Here is a 12,472-nt window from a genome sequence, read left to right as displayed (position 1 = left end):
ATTTCTGAAGCTTTTAATGATTCATGTATACCATTCAAGTTTACCTTTGTCCTTATCTGCTTCTTGCATGTCATCAATTTCCACAAATGACAGGCAGCCTGCAAAAACGGTTGTGGATTCAGTTATTTATTTGGATTTAGGTTTGTAGTTGTTGTATTTTGATGATACAAATGAGCATTATCTTCACACACACACACACACACACACACATACACACAAAATGTTCCTTATATTTGCTACTTACAGGTAATCCTGCTCAACTACCTATGCTGACATACTGCAGATGCATACAAATATAGAAATACAAGTCTGCCTAAAGGTATGCAAAACAAACAAGACAACACAGTAAAACCACAACATTTAAATATATAGGCATTTAAACTAAGAATAATCAAGAATGTATTAGTCTGCGTGCATCTGTTTAAACAAATCCAATACAATATAAACAAATTAAGCTGACATCTGAGCACAGTTGCCTTCTGTGTCACATAACAAACCATGTAACCCCAGAATAACAAACATGCCATGAGAAGAAAAAAATCACCTGTCTGTTTTCCTCGTCTCCATGGTGACACAGCCAGGGTGTATGGAGCGTTATGACCGGGCTTAATCTCCAGGGAGGGTGTGCCACGCACAACAGATAAGTCTGTCACCACCTATGTGCATGTGTGTATGCATACACACACACAAACACACATGACAGTGAAAAAACATAAATACAGAGGAAAAAGGAAACAAATGCTCTAGATGCACATGCATTCAAATAGACGCTCACTTACCTGCAAGTGGCTAAAATGCACACATGCAAAAATACATCACAGCAACACTGTCTGTCATTCATTACTTCCACTCCATTATGTATTCTACAAATTTAGTTTTTCAAATTATGCATTAATTATGATTAAAGCATGTTGCCCATGGTCTTTCAATATATTTATGTACCGAAAATAGTGTCAGTGAAGTAAACAATGTTCTGATACAACTTAAAGTCTTGTCATTTTTAGCCATGCAAGTGGGATGGTTAGGCTAATCCGTTGTTGCTAATTTTGGGGCTAACCTCCTTCACTTTTCCAGCAGTTGGACAGACAAGACTTCTCTTGGTCTTGAGAAGCTGCAGCATTATTAACTGACGCACTGTAGCCTGTACTGTACTTTTACTGCCAGATTGACAACTTACTGCCAACCCACTCCGCTTGCATTCACGTCACTTTTCTGCTGCTCGCTCCACACACTCACTATGCACACACATTACACACTGCCCTGAAGGAGCCACGCTACTCTTATAACAGTACCTTTCACGTAAATGTCCTTTGAAGAATGAGGAGAGGGAGGATTCTGGGATTTGATGCACTAGTCAATGACTCAAAACAATTCCACAATAATGTAGGGCAGTGTTTCCCCTATAATAGTACAGGCCTGGCGGGCTGCCAGGCCACAAGAACCCCCGCCAGGCCAAAAAATATTTTTTTAAATGCCAAAGATAACGCCAAATATCAATTAATTCGGAAATCAATAGTGTTTGGGAGCCTCTGAGCAGCGCTGTTTCGAAACGCGAGTCAACGTCTGTGTCATTGCCTGGGAAACTGCAGGTAGCGTAGCTCCTTTCAATGACTAGGGCAGAGCGTAAGCGAGTCAGTGGTTAAACGAGAGAGCGAGTGTCAGAAAAGTGACGGTGAATGTGAGCAGAGTAGAGGAAAAGGTTAGCAGTAATCAGGCGGTGCAGCGCTGAGCCGCAGGGTCAAGTGGAGGTGTGCGGGGGTGTGGGTGTGTTTATTTGTCCTCCGGAACATAACCACTGTGAAACAATCAGAAAATAACGTTTTATTGATCCGATTCATTGGCTTTCTCGCGACCAGCACTCCCTCTCTTCACTCACTCTCTAGCTCGCTAGACCACTGCTGCACTCTCTCTCTCTCTCACTGGTGCTCTCTCTCTCTCTTTCTCTTGTCTTTTTTAAAATGAGTCAGGAAGCAGACAGCAAAGCTTAACTTTATCTTTAAAATTAGTTGTCGTTAGTAAGGTGTCAATCTGGCAGTAAATGTACAGTACAGACTACAGTGTGTCAGTTAATAAATGCTGTAGCTTGTCAAGACCAAGAAAAGTCACGTCTGTTGTTTCCCCAACTGCTGGAAAACTGAAGGGGGTTAGCTGTGAAGTTAGCAACAATGGGTTAGCCGGCCAATGGGTTTAGCAGCGGTGCTCATAATTCAGGATGAATATAGGGGAAACACTGCTGTTAACGAAAGGGGCGATACAGATTGTGCCTCCAGAGCGGAGCCAATGTGGCTTCTACTCAAGTATTTCCTTGTACCAAAAAAGGGGTGTACAGGGCTCTGAACAGACACCTCAGGTTATACAAATTCAGAATGTTTACACACACTGACCTGCTGTGTTTTGTGCACCCTGGCGACTGGCTCACTTCATTCACCCTACCTACCTTCAGTCAACCAAAAGCATGCATATTTTCACATACCAATATATGCTCCTCACTAGGGTAGGGCAATATGGCAAAAATATCATATCACGACTTTTTTTCAAGATAATCTCTGACGTGCTGATTGCTGGCTTGGTTTCTATGAAAATAAAAAGGCTTTAATGAAAGTGCTAACATTAAAGTGCCTGAGTACTTTCCTTTAAAGTGTATGTGTTGTATTTATCAGATTAAATCTTGTCAGTATTAGTGCCAGTTATTTGAATGTGCTCTTTTTTTGCTTTTTTTTTTGTTTATATATCTGCATACCTTGAGAGAGAGTTTGTTCTGGCTGTAGTTGGGGACATCAAGCTGTGTGTGTGTAGTCTTCCCTACAGGGCAGTGTAATACCACATGATCCACAGGCAGGGGGTGCTCTCCCACTCCTCTGAGGGTAAACACGTGCTCAGTACCGTCGCAGTCATTATGTAAGTACAGCTTTCCCTGTGGGGGTAGGGATAAAGTCAAACATACACAAACTGGTGTTCTGTGTGAAGCGTGAACACATAGGAACAATGGCAAGCATTCTCCATGCACGAACGTGGCTGATTACAAAAACCAGGATAAGTATCTATACAACACAAAATGTTTTTATTTAAGTCTAAAATGCACTATATTGGAAAGACAAGATAGTATTCCCTGCACAAAAATGCTCCTTATACTCTCTACCTGTATATACAACATACACATAATTCTCTCATTGTAGTTCATTTTAAAGATTGTTTTTTGAGATTGAATTTTGTGTGCATTTTCACATTTTATCTATACAGAAAAAAGCTATTGAGGCCAAGTATGTGTAATGTGACAGAAATGAAGGAGGGAAAAAAGAAGGAGACAGGCAAATGTAGAGAGCTGGTGTAACAATGAACACAGCAACAGCCTGCAGCATGTCTTCTATTTAGGCCCCACCCCCCTTGCACTATGCACCAATGCATTGGTGGTTCAGTGGTAGAATTCTCGCCTGCCACGCGGGAGGCCCGGGTTCGATTCCCGGCCAATGCATAACAACTTTTTTCCCCCCCGTTTTCACTGTAAATCCTGACTACAACCAAGGCAAGGGAAGTACATACAGCACACTCTCCATGAGGAAGATGAAAAATGACTTCATCACTGATCACATCATTGATAATTAAATAAATGCTGAACTAAATAAATAAACAAGGTAATTAATAAAATAGTAAATAAATAAATAAATGTTAATGTGAAGAAATTTAGAAATACAGAAATAAATACATGTGTAGAAGTGTAAAAACTTGGTTATACATAAAGAAATACATGTAAATATGTAGAAATGTAGAAATACAGAAATAAATAGGAGTGCAATACAAGTGTAAAAACATAGTTATACAGAAATAAATACATGTAAATGTGTAGAAATGTAGAAATACATTGAAGACCTTTATTAATTGATGTCCCAATTAATTACCTATGTTTATTCATTAATTTATGTGTGTTTATTTCAACATTTATTTATATATCTATTCTTTCATTTAATGATATAATGTGTTTATTTATTGATGATTAAGTCATCTTTCATCCTCCATATCTCTAAGTATAATGTAAATTGCTGCTGTGGAAGTGTAAATGTGAAAGATAAATGAAGGAGATGTGATTTATGGGACGGAATAAGAACACCTAATACAAATGTTTTAAAACGTTTTCTATATTTTTTGGAATCTTACTCAAGAAGTACAGAATCATTTTCAGCTTCTTGACCTCTGATGATTAAATAAATGAATCACCCTGAAAAGAAAAAAAATATTCTTTGAACTCAACATTCTCTATATGTGAAAGAAGTAGTGAGGTATTCATTTGCCACTGTAGGGAATCAACAACCGTTCTAAATTGCAGAACACTGTCATCAAAACACTGTTTATCAAAGGAAGAAAGTTCACTTGCAGGAAAAAAATGTCAGTTGTGCTTCTTAAAAAGCACTGCAAGATGATGCTGGCCACAGAGGAAGCTTAAATTCCCAGATATCATCTTAACAGCCAAATAGGCTGGACAGTGTGCTGCTGCATTGAGATAAGCGGTCGTACTTGAGCTCACTGCTCCCTGGGAGGATGCAACAGAGGAGACTAATGAGAAGAAAGGCCAAATATGAGGGCTTGATAGATGAGCCTTGGTGGTAAGGGATTTTCAAAGTGGGCTTTCTCATCAGTGTTGCTGATGTTGAATGATCCTGAACATACACTGTAAAGATTTCATGGTCTATCAGAAAGTATAAATCAAGCAAATAAGTTAAATAGAAAGATTGTGACAAAGGAAGAAATGAAGTAAGCAAGAAATACACAAAGAAAGAAAGAAAGAAACCACAACAACATTTTTTTTACCGTGACAATGCATTGTACAGAAGGGTGAAAGGTGAGTGGGTAGCAAGCTTTTGTCCCTGCTGGTACAGTGAAATCCTTTGGGCCGTGGAATCCTTCACCACACACCTCAGCCTGGATTTTCCAGTCTTGGTTGGTCTCATTGCACTGTAAGAGACACACAGGCCTGATAATTTGACTTGAACGCATGAATATTTAACATTTTGGCAAAATGTCATTAAAAACCAATTTCACAAAGCTACTATCATAATATTATCTACACTTTTGTGACCTAAATATTTTCAATATGTTAGTTTAAGCCATGCAATCTGACAGTCAAAGACACATTTCTGTCATGTTATTTGGTTGCAGGATTACCTCTCTCTTCCAAGAAATCTGTTTCTCTTTATGGAAGTAATATCTAAAACCATTAATAATTAATATAACACTTTTAGGTTAGTCCTTAATAAACAGCACACACACACACTGATTAATTCACAAGAATTTCCTTTTGGCCCTCACCAGTGGTATGTCTTGCGTGACTGAATGGTGAGCTGGTGAACTGAAGTCCAAGTGGACAGATCCTCCCTGTGGTCATAAATGATTTAGTAACATTAATGCTGTAATGTAATGTGTTCTTATACTGCACATGTAGATAATGCCAGGTTATGCTCTATGCTTTAATTTAACTACATTTATTTAGTAAATGTAAATATTCAATTTACAAGTTTACTAAGCTCCTAAATCGGTCATTATCTACCTGTGAAGTAACCAACGCCTCTAGCAGGTAGACCCTAGTATCACACCAGGAACTCAGGACAACTTGACATGTAAATTGCCCCACTGAGTCTGCCTGGAACCGTAAAGGGATGTCCACACAGCCACAATCTATTGAAAAGAGGGGGGAGATTCAGGGAGGGGAGTAGGTGGACAATCTAAGAACAATCAACATTTAAATAAGTAAATGACATCAGCAAGAGTGAAACTATGACATCAAATTAAAAGCTGGGATGGCTAAATGGATCATGTGTGTGTCACACAAAAAGTTAGTCAGTGAGTCAGCGCTGCTTCATCAATGATGCATGTCTTTTTTGTACAAAATTCCCCCTTTGTGTTTTTGATGGACCGTGTTTCCTCGGTGAACTGCAGTGGATAATTCTGTACTAAAAAGACAAACTTTGAAAGATGCCCACTTAATTTGCCTATTAGTTCAGCATCAGCTGAACTTTCAAATGCATATTTGCATTAAACAGAAAGTATGGATTTTTTTCCACCATCACTTACATTAAAATCAGCTTAGGATTTCTTCAGTCAGTATAGACAAGAGTGAAAATTATAGCAATCAATAATGCTTTTAATGGACATATGAGTATTGTTTTAAGAAAGACTAACCCCATCCTTTGTGACTGGAATTCAGGTATTTCAAGGGTATGTGCATGTACCTGCAGGATTCTCCCAGGGTATCTTGGTGTCTTCTTCTATAGGTATTGTAACAGTATTGGGTAAAGTGAAGTACTGTGGCAAAGAAACCTCCACGCTGTACTCTACCCCTTTACTGTGGTCAACATTTCTCCATTGGGCCTAAGAAGGCAAGAGAAGAGGAGGTCCAACAAGTAAAATGTGGGCAACAGAAAAACATCTCACATTGCTGGACGATCTTGGATCCTCCCTATTGCCTGCTATGCCACTCGCCTACAACCATACACATTTTATTACTGTATATGCAAAGACCATGCTTTCCAGAGTGTGTTTGTGTCTGTACCTGCTGTTTGAGTACTGCTGTGGTTGCCCTCACAGTGCTGCTATGCAAAGTGTGTGTCAGCATCCGTCTCCTATGTTCATCAGCACTCATGATGTGCTGACCACAGATGGCCAGAGCTTGCTCCCAGGCCATATTGATCAGGGGCACACGCATCACCTCCTCACACACCTGTCCTACCTTGCAGCGTAGGCACAGTACTGATACACAACTATTTGACTCTATTGGTAGGGAAAAAACATCAGTATTACACAAGTTTTTTATTTTTTGGTTTTGGTCCTATATTTCATGAAAAAATATTTGCATTCAAATCAACAAGTGAATGATAATTGACAATTCAAACAATAGATAGTGACTGTAATGGTGATTGGAGTTCCCAATGTTTGGTCTATGTTCCATGTGCATAGTGCTATGGCTAAAATGCAGTAAGAGCATTATCTGTGTGACAGCTTTCCTACCCGAGTTGTTGAGGATGGGAACTATGTTTGAACTCGGCCTGGCAGTGAGAGGGGAAGGAGGAGGCAATTCTGCCGTGGCCTTCACCAAATAGACTGTATCGCCCACCTAGAGGGACACAGAAACAGACATAGTTGCAGTGGCGACATGTCATATGGGGCAAGTTCAGTGGCACTGAGTAGAAATTAGAAATTAATTACTTATTATTCCAATTAAGGAATGACATAAAAATATGCGGTTGCTGCTGTTATTCATTATTATTATATAATTTGAGAACAGTGGCTTGAAACAATAGTTTTAAAAGGGTGTTTTTAACTACGTTTGACTCCAGTAGTCATTATGTGAGGAAAGCCCCATTCTCACAATATTGCAATGCTTTGATTACGCCCACATTCTACACATTTGATTTACATGCCTAAAGCTTTTGGCAATAAATGCAGGTGGAATAAATTTGATGCCAAGTGGGGTGTCTGTTGCCTTGCTGCTATTTCATTGGCTATTTTTGCTTGGTAACTTGTTGTCATCCGCTTGTAGTTAGCAGTTAGCAGAAGTTGTCTTTCTGCTGGAGAGTAACTGCCATCATGAACGAAGTGGATTATCTTCTAGAACATAAATTTGAAACTCTGCCTTTAAAAGATAATCACGAGATTAAAGGCCTCGGTGCCAACTGGCTGTGGGACACTGTCATAGAGGTTCTCCAGGAAAAAATGGCTAACTGCCAGCTTGTCCAAGAAGGCGCTTTTTTGCATCCCGTGTGTGTTTTTGGAGGAGATGGCAACTGGTCAAGAGCAGGTTTTTAGGATCTCAAGCATCTTTCTGAGAGGATTACCAAACATGAAAGCAGTGGGAGTTATCTAGAGTGCGGTAAAGTTGGGCTTGCTCGGAAGCAAACATAGCTACCCAAATTAACAGCGCTTACAAACAGCAGCTACAGGATTTTAACACCAGAGTCACTGAAAAGTTTGCCCTGAGGAAGAACCACCGGGCCTCCTTTCTCTTTAGGTAAGCTCTGAATTGGTGAAAGAAAGAATTATAGTTTATCTTGCTGTTAAAGCGTGGTATGATAATGTAATGTGATTCTATCAGGTCAGTTTTCTAATGGTCATGGCTGGATTTCGGGTCAATGAAAGGCTTGGTGCAAAACTCACTGCTGCTGAACTCTTTAATCCTGTGAATAGTGACATACTTATTTGTACTACCTCATGCAAGTTTCTACCCCTGTTCCCCCTCTTCCTCCAGTCATCTTTTGCTCTCCTTCCTCTTGCATTTACTTAAAACATGTTCCCCTGTCAATGCCGATCCCCTGCTCCTCCTATTGCCTTTCTTCAGCCTGCAAACAGCTTTTGTATTGACCGTCACATATTTTACCTAGTCCTGTAGTCATGTTGTTGAAGAGATCAAATATTATTATTTCAGGAAGGATATGAAGAAGCATTATTTCCAATTGTAAAATCATTTAATTTTCTGATCATGCCTCTATCCAAAGTAGTTGCCACTGCATGGTTGTAAATAAATCAGTGTCATTTGCTGCACTGGATGGTAAGGTTTGGAGTTCCCACATAATCAAATATAAATACAGTCTTTTTCTGTTTTTTTGCATGTTATAAAAATTCTACTGTCATGCACTACTATCAGAATTCTCCTAATTCTCTCACACCGAGGTGATAAGCTAGTCAAATATCAAAGTTTAAACTTTGATATTTGACTAATATTAAATTATTAAGTTTAAACTTAAATTATTCTAACATGGAAACTCTAAAAAAGAAATACTAAACTACAGGGTCAACAAACCTGTAATTTGAGATAAATGTCTCATCAAATACTGGATGGATTGCCATGAAATTATGTTCAGACTTCAGGATGTCAGCATAAGTTAGCTAGTAAGTTTGCCTAAGTACAGCCTCACAGAGCTGCTAGCATGGCTCGAGACTTAGGGCCCTATTTTAACTGCCCAACAAGCAGTTAAATGCAACCACAAGTGCAGTGTGGTAAGTCTGAGGCGCACAGACTGTGTGGGCATCTCCATGCGCACCTGCTTTTTTGGTTTGTATGTGCAGCAGCATAACATGCAAAAGGGCTGGGTGAAGGTGACTATAGATCAGCAGGTGTGTTGATTATAAAATACTCTCTCAGCCAGTCACATCACTGCTCTCATAGCTCTCAAATCACAGTTAAACATGATAACAACAGCTCAACAAACTGAAAGCCTTTCAGAGCGCCACCACATGAACACACATCACTATAAATCTGCAGCCAAAGACAGATGGAATATGATCTTCCATCAGTTAGTTACTATAATAATGATAGAAATTAAAAAAAAAAAATTAAAATGGTGAAGCTGTTTATACAATTGCACCGGCCTGACGCAATTTCAGACATTATTCTCATAGATTATTTTTAAAAAACCATAAACCTCTTAAAAGGTCACAGTTTAGTAATTAATGTTACAAAACAGTTTGCACTGCAACGTATTTCAAGAATCAAACATGAGACGCTACTCTTGCTAAAAAAAAAAGGCTGAAAAAGAGGCTAAGATGAGCCGTGGTAACCTGACTTAACTTTGTTCGGATATTATTATTATTATTATTATTATTTTATGTGGAGATTTTAGTACAGTAACTGAAGAAAATGACCGAGTCAGCAGCACAGTGTTTAGACTGAGTCCTGAGGGTAAAAAAATCTGTGGAGAAGCAGTTAACTGATGTGTGTGTGATGTCTGTTAACCCCTTTGGAACCGATTTAATCAGGTTTGATTCAAAAACTAAAACACTGACCATCTTTTGGTTAAAATGTCTTTGTCATCTGGAACCTCAGCTAACACAGATTTCTGGAAACTTATTACACAGAGCTTAAAAGATAAAGATTTTAAGATAACAAATTTAAAACTGGAAATACATCAAGTGATTCAACTAAATATTCTAAATACTAAAATAAAGAATAAAGGACTTCTTTAAATTTAAATGTAAAGAATTAAATAAACTTAAAAATACAAAGTATGATGCATTAATAAATCAATATATAAATCAATATATTAGTTTGAATCAGATGAAAGGTCAATTATAGAAGAAGAACCAATATTAAACTTAAAAACACAAAGAAACCCTTAATTATGAATTATTATATAATATATATAAACGATCCAAAATAGATAAAAGAGGAAACCTTGTTCATGCTATTAAATCTGGACAAAAAAAATCTTCAAAGCAAGTTCATTAAATTCATAAAAAACAAAGATGGTGATGCTGTTTTCTGTGAAAATATGAAAAGAGAAGTTATTATAAATGTATGTGCCACTGCATATAAGAAAAATGGAAACTGACACCACAACAGTGAACACTTTTTTGCGGACTATCCCTTCATACAGCCCGTCGACTTGTACTTCATTTATTGGTGAGATAAGAAAAGACGAAGTAGCACAGGCCATCAAACAGTTAAATGTTGGAGAAAGCTCCGGTCCAGACAACCTGCCCACTGAGTTTTATCAGTTGTGTGCAATTAAAGGACCAATAATGTGGGACAACCTTTGCATTTTAAGAAAAATCTTAAATGAGTCAAAAGGATTTCATATTATTGATCAAAAAAAGCATTTGACTACATTTCCAGCGATTATCTCTGGGCTGTGATGAAAGCATACAGCTTTCCTGTTAGCTTTATTCACATGGTAAGTTGTTTGTATTTAAAATCAAGTGTCTGGGTAAATGTCAATGTCTTTTTTGAGTCTTTTGAAGTAGAGAGAGGTGTGAAGCAGGAATGTCCAATGAGCGCAACTCTTTATATTTTAGTCATCAGCCCCCTAATTAAACAAATCAACAAAGACAGTCGTATTACTGGAACATATGTAGGACATGCGCACAAGGTCACTGCTATTGCTTATGCTGACGACATTAGAGGGAGAGAGATGGATGTTTTAACTAATCATTTAACTTTATATGAAAATGTATCGGGGGCAAAACTTAATCACAGTGGTGGTTTACCCAGCAAAATGATTTATAATTAAATAAATGATTTTAAATATGGAGCTTTAATTAATCATAAAAAATGAACTTATAATGAAGACACAGAGGTGAAATAAAATCTAATAAATAAGAATCTGTCAGAGAGCATTAGGGATGTTCGGCGGCTGATATCTGTGGGAAGACTTCCTGTTAGAGCTGTTATGTCACAACAAAAGAATTACTGCAATGATGAGACAGAGCAGTATCTTCTAACGGACTGTTACAGAGCTCAGGAAGTCTGGGATAAACTGAAAGGGCTTGGTGTGCATATGTGCATGGTGTGTTATAAATCTGTCATGCATTGCATTATAGAAGATAAATTGCCATCCAAACATAATTATAGGTGTTGTGTGTTTAAAATTATGGAAAACAAGATGTGCTGTGGAAATACAGCAGACTGTAATCAACAGTGATACAGAAATCAAATAGACACTTGGTGACGTTCCGGAGGAGGAGAAGTCTGGACAACTGTCAGCGCCTGCCCTAGAACGTACTGGCCTTATGAACCAACAGCACTTTATACAGGATCACTAAACTCTGTGTGGTGTCGTTTTCAGCCAATTTAATGAAGGTAAACATGGTGAATGGCAGTGCGTAATGGCACTGTGCTCTGGCGCAACACTTCTCTAATCAGAGGCTGCAGATTTATCAACGTATCTGTCCTGCAGGGATTTAACGAACTGAAGGAGAAGCTTTTCATAAAGTATAAAGCAGCTGTGGACAACAGATACTGTAAGAATCACCCACAGTAATTTATAGATCAATGCAGTCTGATTTAGAGTGTTTAATTGAAACAACTTATTTATATTTCAAGCATGTTTGCAGCAAGTATTTAGTTTGCAAATGCATGCTGCTTAATTTGAATGAACCTCCCACCTGTTGGCACCTCTCCTCCCACCTGTACACCATGCACTCTGTGCTGGGCACCAAAATACAATACAGATGGGCAAAGCATGTTTCAAGGTCAGGAAAATACCAAACTGTTGGAGCACTGCTTGTTCTGGTTGTTGTGCCTCAATAAAAATAGGAGCCCTAGTCTTGTTCATATGTCAGTCTTGCATATTTGATGGAGTGAGGGACTTCTAGGCTGGTTTTGGGAAAAGATGAGGCTGTTTTATTTCATGCTGTGTCTTAGTTCCTCCTTGACAAAACGTGTATATATATCAGTTTTGCTCTTATTCATGGAATAGCATGCCATGAGTGTGGGCTAATATTTCTTGAATGGCACATCATGAGTTATACAGTACAGTAATGGAAAAAAATGTGCATATGTTGCATTTAAAATAATTCCATCTATCCATACAGTACCTTCCTAACACAAAATTACACTGTTCTAGGAAACAGAATTGTTGTAACTGAACCAGAGTCTTGTCTTGTTGACAGAGCATTAGATTGCACTAACAAACACACACATTTTAGAATGAGGATTTCATTCAATTAATTATAATTTAATTTAGGATGCAAAGTAAATTATCTCTACAGT

General features: G+C 38.2%; 1 protein-coding gene and 1 non-coding gene across 6 annotated transcripts in view; one reads left to right on the top strand and one right to left on the bottom strand.

The window, feature by feature from the left end:
- LOC121892172 (cilia- and flagella-associated protein 47-like) overlaps positions 1-12,472 on the bottom strand; it is a 69,666-nt gene that overhangs the window by 18,174 nt on the left and 39,020 nt on the right. For all 5 annotated transcript variants that reach the window (XM_042405050.1, XM_042405046.1, XM_042405048.1 and 2 more), the window contains exons 46-54: positions 6,997-7,102; positions 6,542-6,759; positions 6,222-6,360; positions 5,540-5,667; positions 5,302-5,367; positions 4,804-4,947; positions 2,741-2,914; positions 545-656; positions 45-98 (exon numbers count right to left, since the gene is read on the bottom strand). In XM_042405050.1, coding sequence (XP_042260984.1) covers positions 45-98; positions 545-656; positions 2,741-2,914; positions 4,804-4,947; positions 5,302-5,367; positions 5,540-5,667; positions 6,222-6,360; positions 6,542-6,759; positions 6,997-7,102 — 1,141 coding nt within the window. The remainder of the gene's footprint in view (positions 1-44; positions 99-544; positions 657-2,740; positions 2,915-4,803; positions 4,948-5,301; positions 5,368-5,539; positions 5,668-6,221; positions 6,361-6,541; positions 6,760-6,996; positions 7,103-12,472) is intronic.
- trnag-gcc lies at positions 3,402-3,472 on the top strand. The gene has a single exon. It is a non-coding gene; the product is annotated as a tRNA-Gly (tRNA).

Source organism: Thunnus maccoyii, chromosome 24 (assembly GCF_910596095.1).
Source record: "Thunnus maccoyii chromosome 24, fThuMac1.1, whole genome shotgun sequence".
Taxonomy (NCBI): Eukaryota; Metazoa; Chordata; class Actinopteri; order Scombriformes; family Scombridae; genus Thunnus; species Thunnus maccoyii.
The sequence above is the reverse complement of the archived record's forward strand: the minus strand, read 5'-3'. Positions and strand labels throughout refer to the sequence as shown.